Source organism: Amphibalanus amphitrite, unplaced genomic scaffold, assembly GCF_019059575.1.
Source record: "Amphibalanus amphitrite isolate SeventyFive unplaced genomic scaffold, NRLGWU_Aamphi_draft 000716F_arrow, whole genome shotgun sequence".
NCBI lineage: Eukaryota > Metazoa > Arthropoda > Thecostraca > Balanomorpha > Balanidae > Amphibalanus > Amphibalanus amphitrite.
In genome coordinates, this window is record NW_024882210.1 from 60,389 (window position 1) to 84,095 (window position 23,707).

Here is a 23,707-nt window from a genome sequence, read left to right on the forward strand (position 1 = left end):
TTGGCTGTTTTCTGCTACGTATGCAACTGCTGCAACTGCCCACTCCGAATCAAACAGGTGAGCGAAATAATTGAAAGAAGTGCGCTGAAATTGAGTCATTTTCAGCTAGCTTTGGGGCAACATAAACAATACATTAGGAGCTTGGCACCCCGTTGGTCAGTTTATAATTAAGTGCGAATTCAAATTTGGCATCCGGAAAATCGAATAATTTTCCGGGATCAACGGTGTTAAAAAAACGGTGTCTTAGGCTGACAGTGCCCATGCTGATGCGTACAGCCACCCAAAACTGAAACTCATCCATTCAGACAAAAATCTGGCGAAGTGCCAAACAAATTACAAATCAATATCAATATACCAATATCAATAGGTATATATTGGTCATACAATACCAATATCAATTAAACCATTGTCCCCTGACAGACCCTGGACCCATCACAGGTTGAGTTGGCGATCACAATGAGAGGCAATTTAGATCGACAAAAAGCATGACGAATATGGAGATGTTTATTTTGCCCATGCGCCTACCGTCAAGAAACGTTTGTTGTAAACATAGGCGGCAGAATGGGGAGGGCACCGGGGCACCGTGCCCCCTTTGATTTTGGCATTTTAACATTCATTAGCCCTATGGGCATTGCATGGAAAGAATGGGACCAAAAGTCGGCAGTGCCCCCCTCCCCTTAATTGAAGGTGTTCCGTCGCTACTGGTTGCAAAGGATGCCACATACTTCTTTTTTATGAATTTAGCCCAAACCTATTGAAGGGAAGGATTGACGGTACTCTTAAAAGTTAAAGCAGGCATCATTGTTTTTTGCCACCAAGGAGAGGCGCTATACCCAGAGATGCTTTCTAACCAAACCAAACTTAACCAAACCTTAGCTGCAACCTACAACCTAAAACCTAAGCTACAGCACCTCTCCTGACCCTGCCCTCTACCCTCTGATCACACAATTCCTGTTCTATGGCAGAATTTGGAGTCTGTAGCACATGGGCCCTAAGTATGTGCAGGTGAGGCACATACTTAGGGCCCATAGGGGTGTGCTCACACCAGCCGTGCAGCCTGCAGGCGAGATTATTCACCAGGTGATAGCCGCGCACAGCCGGTTCCCTCACTGACTTTGCCTGGCTACGGCCTGCCACCAACCGCAACCTTCTTGTGTTACATGATGCATCTGATGTAATAGTTTGGTTTGCAGGATGAATTTTGGATTTGTATTTTGAAGAATTTTTAAGCATTAAATAGGGAGACATGGAGGGAGCACTAAGCAAGTGGACCAATGTGATGAAGGGCTGGCAAATCCGCTGGTTTGTTCTTGATGAACAAGCGGGGCTTTTTTCCTACTATACGGTAAGGCATTATTACATCTGGGTATGTTGCTGCTGATTTCCTTATTACGTATATTCAATATTGTTAGTTGAAAATGCAAATTCATTGTCTTTATGATGTTAAGTGTATATTCATTTTGACAAATGCTATTCAAATAACCCAAAAATGTGGGCATACAGGTTATCACTCCTAACTCTTGTATCTTGCCTGCACTTATAACTGGAGGGGGGGGGGAAGGGTTAGGGGCGCGCCGATTACGAGGTCATTTTGGCACTTATAACTGTATCATAAAGACATTCTCCAGTGTCTTTTTTGTGAGCGTATCGTATATATTGAGCTTGTAACTCAACACCTTTTCCTCGCTGCCCTCCGCAGTCCAAGGAGAAGATGATGCGCAACGCGCGCCGCGGCTGCGTCCGGCTCAAGGGCGCCGTCATCGGCATCGACGACGAGGACGACACGCTCTTCACCATCACCGTCGACGGCAAGACGTTCCACCTGCAGGCCCGAGACGGCGACGAGCGGGACGGCTGGATCCGCGCGCTCGAGAACGCCATCTCCCTGCTGACGCACAACAACCACCGCATCAAGGTGTGTGTGTGTGCCCCGGCGTCTGGAAGAGGTGCTCAGAGTTCCAAATTTAGATATCTACGATTAAGTTTCTTCATTCTTGCCTGCACTAGGGTGGGGATCGGGCAATACAATTTGTCCCAAGTTTTTTATACGAATCCTGAAGACGCGGAAAGAGATAGGGTCTAAATTTGCCATGGCACTGTGTTCATTTTTTTTCTTTAACATGGCCTGGAATTTTGTTTGCACTGCCTGGTCACTGGGCTAGTTCATCATGCATGAGGTCATGGTCGGCCCCAAATCGACGAACGTTGTGATATAGCTGTTCAGCTCCCATCTTTGTGCTTTGCCGGCTGCACTGTTTTCCCTATTTAACTCCCATTTATGTACCCTGCCGGCCGCGCTGGGCCCCGCAGTTCCCGTCCAACTCCTATATACCCTGCTAGGCGCTGGGACCCCCGGTTTCCCGTCTAACTCGTCTATGTCCCTCCGACAGCGCTGGGACCCGCGGCTGCCGCAGCCGACGATGGCCGACTTCGACCGTCAGCTGGTAGAGAGTGACGCCTACCTCCAGCTGCTGATTCAGCAGGCTCAGGCGCTCGAGCGCCGACAGGCAGCCTGCACCTCCAGCCAGGAGCGCAACCGGCTGACCACTATCATCGACAATGTTAATGTGAGTGTCAGAACGCTGTCTGTGGTCTCAGCTTAGGCGTACGGCAGTCTTAATGGAAATTTGTAGGTACCAGCGGAGCATCTAGGCCTGATACAGGATGTGTCAAAGTAGATTGACTCAAAACGTACGACCCTTTGGTGGATAACAGCTGTGTATTAGGGTGTGTCATCGAGGGGGTGATTCTCGCAGAATCAAACGCCGTAAGGTTTTTCCTTGGCACATTGATCAATAATGAATTTTCATCCATATCCGAGTCCACCAAAATTAAAATTCGTGCGGCGCCAGCCGTTCAAAATTTTGGCGCCCGGCGTTGCAGTCTCCAATGCTGAGCGTCACCCAGCACTGCGAGTAACACCAAGTATTGTAGGAGGTAATAATGCAAAATAACTACCGCTGAAAATGATGCTTTTGAGCGCTTCTAAGGCTGATTGTTGCAAAAAAGCATGTCCTTAGAGTGTCCAATTACTGTTTTTATTGTGCTCAATGAATTAAATCGAGCATGGCTTCTGAAACTAAAGAAGAAGCTGCCCGATTTTGAGAAGCGGGCGGGGTGGAGGCGGAGACGGCAAGTGCCTCAGATTCGTCTTCTGAAAACACCGACTCCGTGGCATCCTCTGGGCGGTGCTTCTTCTTCTTCTTCTTCTTCTTCAGCATGTCATCTCGTGTGACCTGGCCCTTCTCCACCAGGAAGTCCCGGATGAGTCCAGCCTCGGTGGAAAGGATCTCCCTCAGCGTCGGCAAAGGGCCCCACGGGCGGGTCCGTGGCCCCTGGTAGGCGGGGTAGTCGACCAACAGGTGTTTGGCCGAGTCCGGTTCGTCGCAACGGACTTTCTCGTCAGACTCGGCCGGACCGAGTCGGAATCGGGTGTCTCCGGTGAGTGGGGAGCAGCTCACGCGGAGCTGTGCCACTGTGATCGACGCTCGGCGGTCCAGTTCTCTCTCCGTGGCCCAGAGCGCCACATCGTCCGCATTCGCAGATGTGTACCTCCAGTTCCCGAGCCGCAGTTATAGCCGGTCATACGAGCCTGCAGGGTTAGCATCCGATGGCTGCGCTGGTCCTTCAGGAAGACAGCCTCCTGCTGAGTGACTCAGTGGGCGATGAGACTTGTGCACCTGCTCTGAGAGTTGCATTTGCATTTGGCTATATCCAGTTGTTGAATTATGCAGTGGCGGCGCTTTGCTGGTTCCCTGTGTCGTGCTATAATTGTCGTATGGGCATTTCCTAATCAGCTACGTTTTTTTCGCCTCGTGAGTTATGATCCGGATAGCATAGGGCCCTGCCGAAAGTGACACGGCCGCGTACAAAACATTTCGTGATAGGACAGCCGGCACTTTTGTCCCAACAGCGACTGCTGACTAAAGCAGAGGCCTTCAGTTATGTCAGGTGGCTGAATGCTCAAAGAAGAAATCCAACAAATAGTGCATTTAGGGCCGTGGCGAAAAAAAGGACAAGGCAACTCTGAACTAATGAAGGAATCCCTGTTCGCGATCTATGTAAAACACACGACGAAAGTGATCAAAAGGGACTGCTATAAGCCCTACAGACAGCCCTACATACTTCTGAACAAAACACCAGAGACACAGGAAAGAACAAAGCGCCGCCACTGCATAATTCAACAACTCCTGGATATCGCCAAATGCAAATGCAACTCTCAGAGCAGGTGCACAAGTCTCATCGCCCACTGAGTCACTCAGCAGGAGGCTGTCTTCCTGAAGGACCAGCGCAGCCATCGGATGCTAACCCTGCAGGCTCGTATGACCGGCTATAACTGCGGCTCGGGAACTGGAGGTACACATCTGCGAATGCGGACGATGTGGCGCTCTGGGCCACGGAGAGAGAACTGGACCGCCGAGCGTCGATCACAGTGGCACAGCTCCGCGTGAGCTGCTCCCCACTCACCGGAGACACCCGATTCCGACTCGGTCCGGCCGAGTCTGACGAGAAAGTCCGTTGCGACGAACCGGACTCGGCCAAACACCTGTTGGTCGACTACCCCGCCTACCAGGGGCCACGGACCCGCCCGTGGGGCCCTTTGCCGACGCTGAGGGAGATCCTTTCCACCGAGGCTGGACTCATCCGGGACTTCCTGGTGGAGACGGGCCAGGTCACACGAGATGACATGCTGAAGAAGAAGAAGAAGAAGAAGAAGAAGAAGAAGAAGAAGCACCGCCCAGAGGATGCCACGGAGTCGGTGTTTTCAGAAGACGAATCTGAGTCACTTCCCGTCTCCGCCTCCAGTTCCACCCCGCCCGCTTCTCAAAATCGGGCAGTTTTTTTCTTTAGTTTCAGTAGCAATGCTCGATTTAACCCTCGCATGTGTGCGGCGTTTGCCAGCTTCTAATGTGTAGGGGGGGGGGGGTCGGTTGGACCCCCCCTTGCCGTTTGGCCCCTGATCGAGCTAGAGCTTCGCGGAAAAAACGAGCGTGTTGCCCGTGACGAGAGGAAGCCGATGATACCCAATTTTAAGGTCCTAGGTCATTGGTTGACCTTCCAGGTCAGGTCAATGACCCAAAGTCGGGAAAATCGGGACCTGTTAGAAAGTCGTAAAGTGTGGCTGCTAAGAGGTTTTTCGGGGTGCTGATCACGAATATCGTGTTAGTTTTGATCGCAGATGATGTCTTGAAGCATTTAGACCAGGTCGGGTCAGGTCAGGTCAGGTCAACCAGTAGGCGTCGTGACGGGTATTCGTAGTACGTGTCAACCGCCTCTGACAGCTTCGTAACATGTTACAAAGTCACCAAAACTACTTCGTAAATGTTCAAATGGTTGCTAAATTCGAATTCAGCTCCAAAAACTAGCCTAGAAACATGTAAAACTCGAAAAAGTAACCCGAGGTCACCCGAGGTCACCAAAGGTCAATGACCTGACCTGACCTTCAGGTGACCTTGACACACACGGGAGTAACATCAAATCACATGTTTGAACGTTTGAAACCACGAAAAGCATGCAAACACGCGGCTAGTGCGAGCCGACATACGCGAAATCGCGATTCCGGCCAAACATGGTCTCGGAAAAGAGGTCACAGGTCAAAGGTCATTTGGGTCAGGGTCATGAAAATTTCAGGGTAGGTGTAAAATTGATCAATGCGAGGGTACTGAAAGTTTCGTCGCGATCGGCCGCTTTTTACGCGAGTTATTCGCAAAAAACCATGGGGGGGTCCATCCGACCCCCCCCCCCTACACATGCGAGGGTTAATTCATTGAGCACAATAAAAACAGTAATTGGACACTCTAATGACATGCTTTTTGCAACAATCAGCCTTAGAAGCGCTCAAAAGCATCATTTTCAGCGGTAGTTATTTTGCATTATTACCTGCTGCCATACTTGGTGTTACTCGCAGTGCTGGGTGACGCTCAGCATTGGAGACTGCAACGCCGGGCGCCAAAACTTTGAACGGCTGGCGCCGCACGAATTTTAATTTTTTGCAAAAACGGTTGCTATGCCGTGTGTTTGCAGGTCTCAGTGCCAAGGAATTTCTTTACGGCATTTGGTTCTGTTACTGATGACACACCCTACTGTGTATAACGTCAAAGTCATTCAATTATACGAGCCTTTCGAGCAGCCCCTAGCTCTGAGAAGCTGTTGGGCTGGTGTGTAGGAGCGTTGACCGGTAGTTATCAGTACCGGCTGTCGGTGCCCTATCCGTGACCGAGTCTGACTCTGTTCCAGGACATGCTGGATGCCATCAAACATACGATCGTACGCCTTCAAATAGCCAAGGTGAGCGGGTCGCTGGCATTCGGGGTCAGTCGAAATAACTTCGTTTGTGTTCTACCTGACCATGACCGCGGACAAGACTCGCTATCTAACTCCGACCGTCGATTGTTGCCCTCTTTTTACTACCGATCTTTGAAACGTATTAGCTATGACCATCGCACATTTATTTGATCCGGGCCGTCATAGGGGAGGGAGAGGTCTTTCATTTGAGCCAATTAGTCGTAAGCCACAGCGCTCACTATTATGACCTCGACCGCCTAATGGATGTCATTATATGACCCCGGCCGTCCTGCGCACGACCTTCACGGATGAGCAAAAGTCCTTTATCCAGCCCTGACCGAGGAGCTCCCCATATTTCCGTGACGGCCGTAAGGGATCCTTTATCGGGCTCCAGCCGCCGAACGGATGACCCTGACGGATGGCCCTGACCGTCTCCGGAGATCAGAGGTCCTCTATCGACCTGCGTGCTCTGTATGTTTGTGTGTCTGTGTGCGAGCCGGCGGTCAGAGCATCGATCGGGCGCGGTGCGCAGGCGCGCGCCGCTGGCTGTGTGTGACCGCGCTGGGTGCCCGTGTGTGCTCAGAACGAGGTGCAGCCGGTGGTCGGCGTGTACCAGCCGAGCAACGCCACGCCGCTGCCGCCGTCCGCCGCCCGGTCCGATGCCGCCGTTCGCCGCGCCATCAAAGAAGGTCAGTGCACCGGGGGCGCAGCACGGAGCGGTCGCTGCGGGGGGGGGAGAGGTGGAACAAGCGCTTCCTCGTTAAGGGGTCTGTGGTCTGGGATGAAGATTGAAGATAGCGTGTGATGGCGTCATCGTGTTTTAGACGTGTCGCTTTTCCTTTTAGTTATCTGGTCATAACTGGGTCATCGTTGAGAAATATTTATAAAGGAGTGTGTTAAATTGTTAACAGCAGTTTATGTCGCTTATGAAATAATTCAATTTTACGTACGGATATAGTTCCGCACAAGCGCAGCAATTTATACCCTCCACCATACTGCCTTTCTATTGCCCAAATTACCACCGTCATTAATCACGCTGATCAAGTTCGTCCAGGGTTGTGGTCATATTCTGATGAAGGCACTTGGCGTACAACGTGAGCTCAACGAAGGTACTTTTGCGAGATAGGATATGTGCGTAGGTTCCAACGGGCGGACGAAGATGTGTGGGAGTATCACACTGGCACAGGATGCGTATTCTTCCGGCGGCGGAGGCTGTGACCACTCAGGACTGCGTGTGCTGGTCCCGTTTGTCGATCGAGTGGCGCACGCTGAGCTCGGGTGCCTTTTGTTTTGTTTGCCGGACGAGTTTGTGTGGTCCTCGGCGTTAGCCGGGCGCAATATCCGGTGGTAGTGCCCTGTTTTCCTGGTGTGGTAGTCTATCTTTCGTCGACCCAAAGGGAGTGAGGCGCCAGAGCCATGTCCGTGCTGAGGCTGGCCAGTCAGCCGGCGCACCCAGGTGGGGAGGACAGGGAGGGAGGGGCACCGTAGTGCCAGCTGACCCAGCAGCTGAGTGTGTTTTCCGTGCCGGAGATGCGTAATCTGTGTGACTTACGTGCTGTTCTCCTACCGGATAACTATTATTAAAGTTAGCCCGAGTTGGATTTATGTCTCCATCAGCTCTCATTGTGAGTTGTGACTTATCCGTACATTGGCCGTGGTCGGTGCAGTTTATTTTATGTACCTCTTGGTGGTCAATGTCGTGCTGCCTCCATCCATCCAATGTCCAGCGACCGGTGCGTGCGGCTCGTCTTTCGTGACGGGAAAGTGCTCTGTATTTCCTTGTACCGCCCGCGGCCGATCTGGGACGCCTTGGGCAGGTTTGTGTGGTCTGTGATGCCCGTAACATGTGTGTGCCCGGAGCCAGTCCGTAATACCCTGGACCTGTCTGTGACCTGTCGCCCTGGGCCTGTCTGCGACGCCCCAGGCCGGTCTATGATCTCACTGTGACCAGTCTGTGACGCCATGTAACCCGTAAGTGACCCTCCTGTGACCTCCTGTGCCCGCTGTGTGACCCCGTGTTACCGCTGTGACCTCCTATGACCGCTGTGTGACCCCGCAGCCGACGAGAACGCGCCAGGAGTGCTGCGAGACACCGAGGTCGGCACCGGAGTGGAGATCGGCTCGGAGGTGCGCGAGGCAGCCGCCTCCTCTCGGGAGCCACCAGGCCGTCCGACAGGTAAGGACCGACCGGGTGATGGTGGGATGAGACTTACACACGCTCCGACTGCGGGCGGTGCTCGTTGTCGCTTCTGGTATGTCAAACCAAGGAAATGTTATCTTTTATGCGAGTCTCGGCTACCCGACCAATGCATGGCGATCGCCAAGGCTCAGTCACTTGTTTGCACACTGGCTAGTTTTGCACTGCTAGTTTTCCTTTCTATCGTGCGATATTAGTTTGTCCGATGTCTTCCCAGCCCGTGCCGAGCCGTGTTCGTGTCGTGTGGTAATATTGTTCGTGTGGATTATCCTCCTTCCCTTTCCGGGCCGTAAACGATCGTCCGCCGTGGGCGGGCCTGCTGCGATAGTTGCGACGGTTCGTTGCCATGACAACGGCCATCTCTGAGCGCGACTTGGTCCGGTAGTACTTGTGCCGCTTGTGTTAACCTGTCCTGACTGTCAATGACTGTCAAATGTTTACTATTCTCCGCCCGCTATGACTGTAGTGACCCCCTCGCCCCGGCTGTGACCCTTTGGTGAGTGCCTCCACTCGTTGTAATGCTTCAATGACACTATCCCCGTCCACTACGACGTGTGGCGACCCCTCTCCCACTGTGACCGTCGTTGACACTACCCCGTCTGCTATGCGCCCTCAGTGACACCACCCCACCATGTGTGACCGGCAGCAGCGACCACTCTGGCCCCGACCTCGATCACACGATTCGTCCAGGAGGTTCCTGAGACGTCCTACTCGAGCTCGGAAGACGAGGATTGGTTCGACACGGAGGACGCCGCTGGCAGGTCAGATGGGTGAGGGGGAGGACTGGCACGGGTAGGACACCACGGACAGGTCAGAGAGGTTGTGGGGAAGCCGGGGGAGGAGTGACACAGCGGGTGTGCGGCGTGTGGCAGGTCAGAGCACTCGGCAGGGTCTGTGTTGTGCCTGCTGATAGAGTATAGAGGACGCTCCTGGTATGCTCACTGGGTAGTGGGTAGTAATGATATGCGGCGCAGTCTAGAGAGGTTTACAAGCTCGGATTACACATCTAGAAGGCCAAAGGAGGGAAAGGACTTGAATGATGGGTGGATGAATATGTGGTACACGACAAAGTTAGAGTGAATGCTCAGCAGGTGCTTCCTGATAAACATATAAAAATGCATTATCATTTATTTGTCCGTGCCTCAATCACCAACGCCCTGATCCCCGACCCGTTCCGTCAGATACCCGCCCTGAGCTCTGACCACCAGACCAACCACAGCCACCACCGACCTGACCTCTGACCTACCCTCAGTCTCACCGCTCTGACCTGACCCGCGCCCTTCCCAGACCCAACAGCCACCATACCTGATCTGACCCACCCCACCCCGCAGCGGGCAGCCACCACCGTTCTGACCAGATCCCCACCCTCCCCACAGTCACCACCGCGCTGACCTCTGACCCGCCCCGCCCCCTCCCTCCAGCCACCACCGGCCGGCATCCCCGGCGCGGCCCGTCCGTCCGCCGGCGGCCGACGGCGCCGCTGCGGGAGCGCCGCCCACCCCGGCGCCGGAGGCGGGCCCGCCCAGCGGCGCCGACTATGACGCCGCCTACGAGGAGGAGGAGGGCGACCTGGGCTCGATGGAGGGCCACGGCTCGGTGGTCAGCCACCTGCTCAGCCAGCTGCGCATCGGCATGGACCTGACGCGCGTCGTGCTGCCCACCTTCATCCTGGAGCGGCGATCTCTGCTCGAGATGTACGCCGACTTTTTCTCGCACTCGGACCTGTTTGCCAGGTGGGTGTCACGACCTCTGCTGTCGCCGCAGGTAGTAATGGTACGAGGTGGGTGTGTGTGTGTCGGCCTGTAGGCCTGTCCTGTCGCTGGTAATTATGTCGGGTGGGTTTTTCTCCACTGGTATTAGCGGACTGAGTACTGACCCTCTGCCGACACTGGTGGGACCGGCTGTCCACCCACCTCCGGACGTGGCACCGTTGGCGTGTCCTGCCTCCCCAGCCGCTGGTAGTGGCGCCACTGGCGACAGAGGATGCTAATCGCGCCGGTTCTACTCTACATTTAAATTATCTGAACTTTATCATCTGAAATTCGTCATGCTGCCAAACAGTTCTCACGGTTTTATATGTAAATATCCTTTGTTATTAATTGGAAGGTTATCGATATTGATAGGCATGGCGCACTGTCTTTTCAGTATTGGTTTCGCTGTAAAAAAGAAGCATTCATCAGGCATTCATGGAAGGGACCTGTCTCTTTGTTTCAAACTTGGTTATCAATAAGAGGTCTTTAAAAAGTTAAGAGGCCCATGTCTCTCCCGCGAGGTGCAGCTGATTTGCGCGGAGTAACCAACCTTCTGATGGAATCCCCTCCCCTGAGGTGAAATTAGTGCTACGTGCGTTGTGCATTGCGCTATTGCGAACTCACTTCCGCTGCTTTTACCGGTCTGACCCTAGCCGTTCCTGGCCGGAGCAGACTGACTTCCCTCCCCTACATAGTCTTCCTGACAGTCTGCACCGACCCGGCTGTCACTACCCGGATGGGTCTGATTCGCTGACTGACGGAGGGGAGGGGGACACGATTCGATCCCAGGGAGCGCCCTGGCGGCGCAAATGGTACGGTGCACGGTCTAAATGTCAGATCACATCGAACACGTCGTGTCCAACTGATATAGCTCGCCGAAAAAGAGTGTGTCGTAAATGTGTCAGTGCGTGCGGTAGCTCCACGCAGCTCATATTGCCCACGCACTATTTCGAAATTCCTCCGCGGAACCTTTAGTCGCTGCCGGCTTTAACTCAATGTCATTCTAAAGGTCGCTGAATCCCGAAGCAGTTTGGTGATGGATAATGTGCACTTGAGGTTTCTTTTTACATGCCACCCGTTGATTCAATGTCATTGCGGTTAAATAAAACCATCTGTTAGATTTACATGCATATACAGAGCAAGCATTGATGTTTCAATATTCCATCAACATGCGTTGCTTTCTGAACATTTTCCCCAAGATTCCCTTACTACTCAGGTTGGCTCACTAGGGAAATAAAGGTGCCGTGGTGACGTCATCAGAGGAAATCCTTCACGTTCAAATGAAGGGGTCATTTGAATTGCTGATTCTGGCTCGATATAGTCCTGTTTTCTTTTTTAGTTTCAGCTTTATTTATCGTAATTAGGCGAACTCATTGTTACATTGGTACAACTTTTGATGACACATAATCCTTGTTTTTTCTCCAGCTCGCTCGAAAGATGATGAAATTTGCATGCATGCCTATGGGTGAAGGGAGATTCTACCGCCTTGGTGACGTCACGGTAAAGGGATTCTCGAGCTCGTGAACGGGGGCTGATTTTCCCTTATGATACCGTGCCTTGTTCAGATCTCGCATGACAGTTTATTTATATATCTGAGGAAGGAAATGCTTTCTTGAAGCCATAGGGCATCGAACATACCAAAAGTGTTGGGATAAATACTGACGCGTAAATACTGATAAATACTCTACGATTTGAGTATTTTTTATGGGCTTATTATTGGCTCGTAGACGAATGAGGTGTAAAGTTTGCGATCTGGTTATCTATCCCAAGCGCGATATGTGTGCGATATGTGTCGACCGCTGCATTATTGGATCAGAGGTGCGATCAATAAAGTACAGGGGTGTGCACTAGAATCCGGAAAACTTAAACTTGGTGTATCATATAAACTTTTTTAAATATATCACTCTTCTTTTCCTCATAGGTTTGTGATTTGAGTCGCCTTCGATCGGAAACAAAATAAGTAGAAATGTCCTCTGAGTTAGAGCGCCGCACCGCAATTTTTGTGGCCCTCCGTTGCGGCCGCGCGCCCAAGGAAATTTTGGACTTATTTCAGTTCCCGAAATTGACCGTGTACGACTTTGCGAAGCTGCTCAAAGAGTCTGAAGAGACGATGAGTGAGTCTCTGACTCCCAAGAGGAAGGAACAGGGCCGATTCGAGGTTCGGAAGCGGAATAAGGACTTCTTGGAGCAGCCCGAGGCCATTATTGGAGAAGGTCCGAGCCTGCCCATGCAGAAGGTGACCTCGAGGCTCAATCTGCGCAGGGCAACAGTTCTTCGTGCCATTCACGAGGATCTCCGATATCATGAGCTACGTTCTCGAGGTGAGGCAGATGCTCTCAGAAGTCATAAAGACCAGGAAACTCAGAGATGTGAGCTGCTCATCACTTCTTTGAAGCACAGAACTGCCGGCCGGATCTGCTTCTTTCTCTGCGAGAAGATCTTCTGTGTCCGACTCCGGTCGACCACTAGCTGTGGGGCGTCCTTGAGACTTGAGAGAGAGTCCAACAAAGGAACTCACAACACTTTCGACTCCCTGAGGACCGCCATTATCCAGGCCGTGACCAACTTGACCCGGGAGCAGGTCACCAACGCCTGCGGCAGGTTCCGGCTTCCTGTGGAGACTGTGATTGGAGCTGGAGGGGGTTAAGTCGAACGATAGTGCAGAGGAAGGATCAGTCTTCGCTATAAAAGTAAAAATTTTGAAGTGAAGCCTTGCGATACCAAATAAACACTTCAGTTCTTTTCCTTAGTTTTTTTTTCCGGATTCTAGCGCACACCCCTGTAAAGTCTAATTCAACCTTCGTGCATAGTGCATGTGGATTGTGGAACAACAAAAAGGCATCGCATTTCTTGTCTAAAATGGCACATCTAGATGTAATAAAATGTTCGAAGCGCATCACCATTGCATGAAACATTTTTATGCGACCTGACCTGTGACGTCATCAGTCGTCAGTGATATCCAGTTAATTGAAACCTGGCTTATTTCGTCACATTCCTCAAGATAACCTGTTTCTGGATTAGCCTCGCACATCAGGATGGCTAACCCATCTCTCCCCCAGTAAGTCGCGCTGTGTAAAGCGTGGGTTAATGGATGGAAACTGTTGGCATTTCTCGTCAAATCTTTTCGAGCGTTTGCCCCATCTTTTCCGCGTAAAATGTGTAACATCGTCTCTTGGTGTTAACTACGCTATCTGAGCATGTCAGTGGGTCTGATTTATGTAAAAACTAGAAATTGTCCATGCAACCTAAAGCATTAATTGGTTTTTGACTTTCCACAAAAAGGTAAAAAAGGTATTCCACGCACATTAACCCGAGTTTATATCACGGGCACAAAGATGTTCTGATGTCAGATGTGGAATGATGTGAATAAACAACATCGTATCCTCTTTGCTTCATTTGTTTTTGTTTCGAATGAAAGAAACATGACTACTGACAGTCAAGTAATGTTCACAATCACGGTGGTCGGCGGATGATGTTTCCGTATATTTGTTACAAGACAAACGAAAGGAAACCTCAGAAAGCTGCCATTTGAAAGCCATCTTTGTAAGTAGTTTGGATTCTGGTAAGATGGTTTATTCTCAGTTTTCCTTGACCATTTATTTCAGTTGGATTATGACTCAGTTACGTAGATGAAAACGTTGAGCTTTGGTGGACAGTTTGTATTTTACTTGTGTATATACAATCGGACCAGTGAGTGTCACACATGAGATGGACTATCCACCCGTCAGAGGCACTGCTGCGGTTCCGTTTGAGAGCCGCGCGCGAATACAGTCCTCCTGAACAGTGGACACAACGCTCCTGATATACTCAGCGGTAGGCGTGGCGCCATTGAGGCGATGGCGCAGCGCCCACATGGGGATGAGACTACATAAGGTGTGCCGTCGCGCGGCGCGACGGTGCCTAGCCGGTGAGCGGATCAGTCAGCTGGACCTTGGTGCCGCGGTCATTCTCGGTCTTGAAGCGGCCGTCTCCGCTGCTGGACGCTCCGTGGCCGCTGCTGGAGGCAGAGGTGCCCTGCGCCTTGCTGCCCACGCGCACGGCCGGAGCCTGCTTGCCCTTGCCCTTGGGCAGCGACACGCCGAGAGCCTCTCCCGGCAGCTGGGCGACGATGTCGCGACGCGCCTTGATCGCGCCGTTAGCGCCTGTCTTCTGCGCGGTGGCGGCCCGTCCTTCGGTCACTCCCCGGCCGCCGGTCCTGGTCCTGGTCTCGATGCCGTCGGCGTTAGCGATGGCGTCGGTGCGCGCGTTGGCATCCTGTCCGAACAGGCCGTGTCCCTGGGAGCCGGCGGTGCCGGAGACGCCCGAGTTGGCCACCACCTCTCCGTCGAGCTGCAGGTGCGGCGTGTCCAGGTCGACCGTGCCCAGACCGGAGCCCTGCGTGGAGCCGGCGCCGGAGACGGCCGCGCCACCCTGACTGCCGCCCTTCTGCAGTATGTCGGACGTGCTGGTCAGCTTGAAGACGGGCGTGTCGGCTGGCGCCGACGGCAGGCCCCCCTGGCCGGGCAGCGCCAGGTCGGGACTGGGCACGTCGAACTTGACGTCCGTGCCAACGGCGTTGATGGCCGAGAACGAGCCGGTGCCATCGGTGGAGGCCGAATGGCCGATGGAGCCCTTGGCGGCGCCCTTGTGCTTGCCCTTGATACTGAACTTGCCGTCTGGCGTGCCGAGGCCGGTGACGATTGAGCCCGAGATGCCGCCGCTGGTGGAGCCGCCCTGGCGGGTGGCCACCTTGCCGACGGCGCTGCCACGGCCGTTCGACCTGGACTTGACGCTTAGGCCGTCCGACCGGCCGCTGGACGAAGTGCCGGCAATGCTCTCCTGCGCGAATCCGCCGTCTCCGACCAGCGCGCCGGCGCCGGACACGCCCGACTTGGCGGCGGCGCTGCCGTCGATCTGGAGTCCTGGCGCGCGGAGGCCGGCCACCAGACTGCCGCCGCCCTGCGTGCCGCCGTTGGTCGAGATGCTGGCGTCGCCGACGGCGCCGCCCTGCTGCTTCAGCAGCGAGTCGGAGTCGACACCGATGTTGGGCGCCACGCCGCTGGGCAGCGCGTCGTCCGGGCTGGGTACGTTGAATTTGACAGACGTCTTGCCGGCGTTGGCGCCCTTGAACTTGCTGTCTCCCGAGCTGGTGGCGTCCAGTCCGCTGGACGAGGTGGCAGAGCCCTTCAGCGCGCCGGCCACCTTGGCGTGACCAGACTTTCCGCCGACGCGCGCCGCGCCGCTGACACCGCCGTTAGCGCCCTGCTTCTGGGTGACACCGGCCGTGCCGAATGATTTTCCTGCGCCGCGGCTCGATGTGCTGATGTCCAGGCCCTGCAGTCCAACGGTGCCCACCGTCTCCGACTCGGACTTTTGCTTGAAGCCGCCATTGCCGGCGGCCACGGCGGCGCCGGAGACGCCCGAGTTGACGAGCGCCTTGCTGCGCGCCTTGAAGCCGCCCGGTCCGTCGATGGCCAGGTCGAGGCTGCCGGCGCCCTGTGTGGCGCCGGTGGAGCTGACCGCGGCGCCGCCGCGCGTGTAGCCCGTCTGGCGCTGTCTGGACTTGCTGGATAGGCCGAGCTGGGGCTGCGCCCGGGGAGCGGGCGGCTCCTCTGACGGCGGCGGCGGTGGCGGCGGCTCGGTGGGCGGCGCCTGGTCCTTGTACGACGGCACCGGCACGGCCGCCGCGCACGCCACGCAGATCAGCAGGAGATGGGCCGAGAACATAGTGACGCTGGCGACTGGCTCTGGCAACGTGTCGCCGCCGGGGCCGCTATATAGGGTGGCGCCGGCGCCGCCCACGCCGCCCACGGACCGCCGCCGCCGCGCGCTGCGACGTATATCCATCAGCGCGGCCGCCAACGGCTGTCGCCAGGTGGCGCCGTTGCGGCCGGCCCAGAAAAGGTCAAGGCTACCCGGACATAGGGCCGGCGCTCGAGCCGCCGTTTTCATTGGCGGCTCTGCGAAACTTCCTGAGGTCGCGCCCGACAATTATAATGTCAGGTTAATAATCTGCTGAAAGGCAGAAATGGAGTTTAACCTTACGTAAGCGCGAACCACGACGTGAATTCAACGTTATTTGCCTACTAATGATTGCTCTTAGCGATATTTTTCTCGAGATTTGTGTAGTTTTATGTATTTAAAGACTTATTTTTGTTGCAGGAATTAAACATAATATCATTGAGTGTCCTCAAATTCACCGAGCAGTGTTACACCCTCCGACTGTAATTCTTTCTACCCCGCAGTATCTCCGACTTTTGAACACCGTGCAGTGCTACACCCTCTGGCTTTCCCTTCTCTGTTTATGCTGCAGTATCCCCGAGTCCCGACTATTGAACACCGTGCAGTGTTACACCCTCCGACTGTATTCTCTGTGCACCCTGCAGCATCCCCGACTGTCCATCGCCGCGTGGCAGTGTTATACAATCTGATTGTACGAGTATTCTGTTTACCCCGCAGTATCCCAGACTATTAAACACCGTGCAGTGTTCCACACTCTGACTGTATTATCTGCCTGCAGCATACCCGACTGCCCTACGCCGCGCGACCGGCTGGTGCAGGTGCTCAAATGGTACCTGTCGGCGTTCCACGCTGGACGCAAGTCCGAGGTCGCCAAGAAGCCCTACAACCCCATCATCGGCGAGACGTTCAGGTCAGTTGAAGCGCGTCGAAAGACGGATGGGTATAGAAAAGTGTGTATCTACCGAAAGGTAGCGCAAGCCTCAAGCTATTCTATTCTCTAACTAATGTCTGTTGATGTCGGTGTACTCTTATTGGGCGGTGTCTCGAGTTGTATTCGGTCTTTTCCGTGTCTTTAACAAATACGGAGCCTGTGGTGGACCCCTCGCAGGAACCGTCACAGGGTCCGCGGGTGCCACGGTCTCTGTAACCGTCACGCCGTGTCTGTCTGTCACGACACCGTCACTGTGGCGGCCGTGACATTTGTCGGCGCTGATCTGCCGGCGGCTCGGTTCTGCTCCGTCACGCGGGTCGTGACGGGCTGTTTCGTCACGCGGTTCGGTGGCCTGTGCCGCGGTGACGGTGACGGTCCCACGAGTCGTCACCGTTACCGAGATGTCGGCCGGTCGAATCGAACTCCGTCCCTGCAACTTAGCAGACGTGGAAATCTGCTCAACAGCGTATCGGAGATTCTTTTAAATACGCGTTTAGGAAATAGCTCACTGCTAGTTTGTGTTGTGGCCGATTGTGCCATTATCAAAATTGCAGCAGGCCCAACCGAACAGTGGGGCAGTGCTCGAATTGGCACCGATGGCTGGTGAACTTCGAGGGCGCATAAAACTTTAGTGATCACCGGACATTTATCGATCCTTTTCAACCTTATCGCTCGACATTCTTGCGAAAAGAAGTCATCGGACTCTCAGATTGCCCAGATTTTTAGAGTAACAGATAATTACAAGTCAATGAAAACTGGCTAAGGTCACCAATTGTGCTACCACACACCCTTATAGCTATGACAAAGATCACTGGTCTCGTGATCTTTGTGGCCGGCCCGGTGAACCGTCCCCCCTTCCGTTCGCCTTTATATTTCCCCTTGACTGTGGAGCTGTTCGTTCGCCGTTTTTCATCAGTAGGCTACCAGCTTGCTGGCGTTTTTCGGCCTCTCATAGGCTGAACCCACGTTGTCTTTGCGCCTTGCGGTTCACTAATTGAGGTCAAGAAACGCCAGCATGGGTAAACCGATAAATTTGGTACAGCATGGGTAAATTTAGGTAAACCGGCAGGATGCTGAAAAAATGACAACGAGCGGCGTACATGTCTCTGCCGCGTCACTAGCGTCGCCCCGACCTCATGTCACTGTGCGCTGTCAGCCGACCGACCCGGATATCCGCGTGTGATCTGACTGCGCCACCCTCGCTGACTGCGCCACCCTGGCTGCCGCCCTCAGGTGTGTGTTTGACGTTCCGGACCAACCGGCGACGGCCGGCCGGCCGCCGGTCACCGATGGACCAGTGCCCTGGGGAGGCCGGCACCAGGTCTGCTTCGTGGCCGAGCAGGTGTCACACCATCCGCCCGGTGAGTGAGGGCATGCTCAGCTTATTCAGTGAGTGAAGGTTCCCTTACCGCGCAATTTTGGGTCCACTCACCCAGTGAATGAGGGCTCACTTAACCCATGAGGACTCGCTCGCCTACTGCAGTCCGCTCTTTCGATAAGTGCGGGTCCGCTCACCCGATAAGTGAGGACCCGCTCACCCGATAAGGGAGGGCCCGCTCACCCGGTGAATATGGGTGTGCTACGTTGATTGGGAGGGGTCCCGGTTCATGAGGGATATATGAGGGATAACGTTGCTTATCACGTCTGAGAAGGATGGCGCGGAGCTCTACCATCCTTGCGTGAGCTACGCACGTTGAGTTAATTCCAAATCGACTGATGCATTACCAAAGCTGGCTTTTGGCTGGCTCAGCAGCAGTTACCAGCGCCGCCGGCTGACTGACCCAGCAGTCAGCACTGTGCCCCTCAGCGGGCTGGGCTGGCGGCGCCGTGTGGGCGGCCGGCTAAGGTCAGCGCCGGCCGATGTGACAGTGCCGACCGGTTCGGTGTCACGCGGCTGGCCCCTGGCGCCAGATCGCCCGACGGGCCAACGGTCGGAGGGAATCAACTGTCTGGCTAACCCTCAGTCCTCAGGGAACCCTGCAGCCCTGAATGGAACAGACATTCTACCCGTATGCTCAGCAAGCTCTGTTGTCTTGTGTCATGTGTATTGAATCATGAATGTGTCATAGATGACCACTTTGCTCCAAAATCCAAACATTCGCTATTTTCCGAGTTTTTTTTTTAAATTAAAACGCTTAGTTTATAAACAGTTCTCAACTTTTCAGCGTGGTCAGATTTCTTCACGCAACTTATTAGTACCTAAAACCTTTTAACTCGTTCCAATGGGTTGAAGAATGGTTTCGCTTAGACGATAGAACTGTTCAAAAGAGGTGTCTGGCTGAGCTACTAAGTTCCTGAGCTTCCTATAGTCACTGAATGCCTATAGATGTCGGTTCTATCGTCGGGTCGTGACACGGACGTAGGCTCACCCTTCCAATCCCCCACCTTTCTCCTCCCACCTTAGCTTTTCGCCTGCCACTTGTCATTTATTATGACACTGGTGCCTGTCATAATTGATGCCTGTCAGTATATACGGTTAAACTCGGATGTGTGCTTGTATCCCTGACTAGATTACAGTATTATCGCCTGTATTATCCAAGTCTACTTAATTGTATCCATTCCACATAGTTGACGTGTTCCTGTTCCGATTGCAGTGTCTGCGTTCTACGCGGAGCATTACGACAAGCGCGTGTCGCTGTGCGGCCACATCTGGACCAAGTCAAAGTTCCTCGGCCTCAGTATCGGCGTCCATAACATCGGTCAGGCGTGCGTCTCCGTGTTGGACAGGGATGAGGAGTACATCCTCAGCTTCCCCAGCGGCTACGGCAGGTGGGTGCTCCGGCTCCGGCTCTTGGTGGGACTAGTCTATGGTCAGTGGCAGTGACCATACGTCAGCGTCTTGTATGATTTAGCCTCAGTTTCACGAACAACAACGCTTTTGTTCGCACCATGCTTCCATCAGCAACACTGTTGATGACGCTGTTGAGTCAAAAGAACATTATGACTGCCTTTTACGACATATGGGCAGACTGAATCGACGAAAGACTAATGTCTCAATAATTAACCATTGTTTTTATCTCGTCCTAATCGTATTATTTGTTTACGAGTTGGAACCCACAAGACTACCAGTCCTTTCGGTGTCCTGTTCTGTCAGAACTGACCCGGCCGGCCTCATCTCTAGGTCGATCCTGAGCGTGCCGTGGGTGGAGCTCGGAGGAGCCATCACCATCTCCTGTAACAAGACCGGCTACTACGCCAACGTTGAGTTCCTCACCAAGCCCTTCTACGGCGGCAAGAAGCACCGGATCGTGGCCGAGGCGTTCGAGCCGGGCGCGCGGCGGCCCTTCCTGCGCGTGGAGGGCGCCTGGAACGGTGTGATGCAGATTAAACAGGACGGCGCGGTGAGTGGGGCGGAGAGGACGGAGCCTGTGGTAGGGCGGCTAGAATGTCGGGGACGGTGTTGGTAACCAGAGGTGTTAAAGGAGTGTCAGAGATAGTGTGGGAGAGCCAGGGACGATGAGGAAGAATTATGGTGGCTGTGGGAAAGCCAGGAACACTGGGGATGGACGCCAGGACGTGCATCAGGGTTGGAGGAGCGGGAGGATAGGAGAACAGGAGGTCGTAGTGAAATAAGGAAGAAATGCGTGCACCGGGTGCGGTCGAGTTACTCACCACCACTGGCTTCCTACCAGGGTTGTGCTCGACTCAAAAAAATTTGCCGACTCGACTCATCATTCAACTTCAGAAAGCCCTGACTCAACTCTGACTCAAACAAGGAGCTGATTTTTTCCTTTGACTCGACTCATGACTCAAGCGGCTCAATGAAAATATGAGTTGACTCAAACTTGACTCAAATTTTTTGTTGAGTCAAGTGTGGACTCAAAATTGACTCAGATAAAAAAGTTGTTAAGCGGGGGGGGGGGGGATGAAAAAAAATCTGGTAGCAGGGGCCTAAGTTATTTAGGGGGGGGGGGGGGTAGATGAAAAGCTTATATATGTTGTTTCTAGAAAGATGAGTCAGCTGACTCATGTTCCTAAATGTTTTTGACTCAACTCAATGTCAAAAGTTATTTTACTGACTCAACTCTGACTCAACTCAACACCTTAATATTTTTGTCCGACTCAACTCTGACTCAACTCAACAGCTCAACATTTTATCCGACTCGACTCAAACCTGACTCATTTGAGTCAGAGTTGAGTCAAATTTCTGACTCGACTCATGAGTCAAGCACAACCCTGCTTCCTACACAGCTCTACCCCTGCTCTAGTTAGCTTATGTGTCCACGGTCTCCATTTGACTTCCCTCTACCCCTCTCTCGGCTTCAGGAGCCGACCACGTTCATCGACACGCACACGGCGCCGCTGACCAAGAAGAAGGTTCTGCCAATCGCCGAACAGGACGAGTACGAGTCGCGCCGGCTCTGGAAGGAGGTCACCTACAACCTCAAGTGAGCGACGCCGGCCGGCAGACATGCTCGACCACTCGGCCGCGCTGGTGTCCCTGGGTTTCCCAGAATAAATTGTAGTGGGCTAAAGATGTGGGACGGCAAGGGTTCTGAATTAAGATGTCTACGTCAAACTACTTACAAACTATGCAGTTTTATTCAACGCTTAGACTATGCTATTTTTCTCAATATTGTTTGTACATCCTGAGCGCTCGTTGAATGACACTGTCCCTGTATGTAGATGGCCGTTTCTGATGGCCTAGACGCATATGGACGCCTAGCCTGTCTGATGGGCGATCTTGCTCCATTTCTTAGGTATAACAACATAGACGCGGCCACGGACGCCAAGTGTTTCCTGGAGCAGCGTCAGAGGGACGAGGCCAAGCAGCGGAAGGAGCGAAACCTACAGTGGGAGACCAAGGTACGTAATCGGGGAATGTTTAGGGGATGGTGTGTCTGGTATTGCGGGTTATCCATCTCGGACTTGGATAAACATAGGGACTGAATGCTGCGCCGAGAGCACAGGCCGGCAAGATAGGGATAAGTCATGCTGTTCTGGCTGTCGAGTGGCGCCTGGACCACCAGCTTCAGTCAGCTGTGTTGTTCAGCTCGATCTAAATCACCTGCTTTCGTCGAGCTCCGCCAAAGCCGGCCTAATCAGAGCCCCACTCTCCCTCACTTCCTCCTTGTACAGTGTCTATCGTCTTCATACCCATCAACACCTTACCTCCCTCTGACCCGCGCCGCCCTCTGCGCCCTCAGCTGTTCCACAAGTTCGACGAGAACTGGATCTACGACCGTCCACTGCAGCAGCGGCTGGCGGCCGGCGGCGGTACGGCGTGAAACCGGCGGCGGCGGCCGGCGGCCCACAGCACCGTCTCCGACCAGCACCACAGCTGAGTGGGCGGCACGGGGCTCCGGCCGGACCGCTCGGGGCGGGGCACTGAGCTCTCATACGGAGCCGGAGACCACTGCAGACTCCGGCGCGTGCAATGGATTAATATGTACTTGTTGAGTACTACCTGGTCAAGAAGAATTACTGCCGCGGAGAGGCAGGATTGTTCCTTCAGTTTAGTATCATGAGTAGGAATCAATATTCTCCCTTCCATTTGTGGAGCGGTCAGTTATGTGACTGGCCGTTGAGTGAGGCCGGCCTGCGGTCACCGGCGACTGTGATCTGTCTCCGGAGGGCGGCCATCCGCCGACAGACTCCTGAGAGGCTTCCTCTGCTCCGAAATGGAGGGACCCACTGTAGTCAGGTCCGTTATACCGAGTATGGTCCTCAGTTGTGAGTTATTTGGGTACCGCTGGAGGCTCGCTGTATCGAATACGGCCCCACGTAGCGGAGGTAGTGTCCTGTGCGGAGGCTATCCAAGGGCGGGCGTACCGAGGGCCGCCCGCCGGGTCACTGGTGTGTATCTGGGGTACGGTTATCGATCGAAGGGACCGTGACAGTGTCCCGGGCGGTTATTCTGCGCATCTCAGCGCCGTCAGGGACAGGGGGTGTATCGCGTGGCGGTCGTGATGGGCACAGTCTGCAGTTTATTCCATTTGATGGAGGCATTTTAGCGAGTGATGGGCGCGGCCGGGTGGCGGTGGTGGTCGCCTCTGTATCAGTCAGTTACGGACGCGCGCGGCCGACCACCCTGTATCGGAGGTGGAATGGTCTACCGCACTATTCCGGTGGCTTATCATTGTTCCGTATGTGCTGTGATATGTGAATACGAATTGAGACATGAGATCGAGCTTGTTTCTACGTGCGGAGTTTTACATTGTGGAACCAATGGCGCGTCACCTCGTATTGAATGGATGTGCTGTGTCAGTCGGCAACGGGTAGCTAAAACACAAAGTTGGTGATGTTGCATATTGCATGATGCTACTGTCCGATTCGGAAACTACAGTTAGCCTGCAGAACTGCAGGTGAAAGTTCAACCTATCCACGTAGCCTCAAACGACCCGTTCTATTGACTCTCGGACCTGGTCAAATTGTGACTTCAAACGGCTACAGATGTTCTCATCAGCCGCGCACCAGGGTCAGCTATGCATCATGCACGAACTTCACAATATTGTATTTAGGACAGGAACACCTCGAGCACCACCCGGCTATTCCCACAGAGTCGGATGCTCTGCCGGTTTCAGTCGACTAGACCTGCATAATTAAATCTGCTTTATCTCGATACTTGCGCCGAGTTATTCATGTTTCCTCAAGCAGTATCGACGTAACGGGATCCTGGAACACTGTTCCGTAACAGTCGGTGTAGGGGAGAACGAGGTGAGTTGTATCAGTTTTTACTCTAGGTCAAATTTCTCCTTAGATTTAACAAGGAGAATGACCGTTGCTATACCAAAGGAAAGCTTCAACGTTTGTCTACATACACTCTCCTGCGCGTTACGCTAAGGTTTCTTATCTTGCCTACACCTCGCTTTAAATGGGACC

General features: G+C 53.7%; 2 protein-coding genes across 4 annotated transcripts; one reads left to right on the forward strand and one right to left on the reverse strand.

Moving 5' to 3' along the window:
- The first annotated feature begins 125 nt into the window (after positions 1-125).
- Positions 126-23,011, forward strand: LOC122365123 (oxysterol-binding protein-related protein 9-like). 3 transcript variants are annotated; one of them, XM_043336081.1, is made up of 16 exons: positions 126-155; positions 1,194-1,345; positions 1,700-1,915; positions 2,391-2,567; positions 6,238-6,288; positions 6,869-6,974; positions 8,345-8,461; positions 9,129-9,243; positions 9,904-10,215; positions 16,733-16,864; positions 18,119-18,246; positions 19,480-19,654; positions 20,007-20,226; positions 21,152-21,273; positions 21,586-21,691; positions 22,033-23,011. In XM_043336081.1, the coding sequence occupies exons 2-16, from the start codon at positions 1,247-1,249 to the stop codon at positions 22,111-22,113; spliced, it is 2,157 nt and encodes a 718-aa protein (XP_043192016.1). In that variant the 5' UTR covers positions 126-155; positions 1,194-1,246; the 3' UTR covers positions 22,114-23,011. The 3 variants fall into 3 exon arrangements, with proteins under 3 accessions (XP_043192016.1, XP_043192015.1, XP_043192017.1); XM_043336080.1 differs by lacking the exon at positions 126-155 and having other exon boundaries at positions 904-1,345; XM_043336082.1 differs by lacking the exon at positions 126-155 and having other exon boundaries at positions 904-1,345; positions 9,132-9,243.
- On the reverse strand, positions 13,878-15,975 carry LOC122365124 (uncharacterized PE-PGRS family protein PE_PGRS54-like). The gene has a single exon (XM_043336083.1). The coding sequence runs from the start codon at positions 15,937-15,939 to the stop codon at positions 14,134-14,136; it is 1,806 nt and encodes a 601-aa protein (XP_043192018.1). The 5' UTR covers positions 15,940-15,975; the 3' UTR covers positions 13,878-14,133.
- Positions 23,012-23,707: the final 696 nt, after the last annotated feature.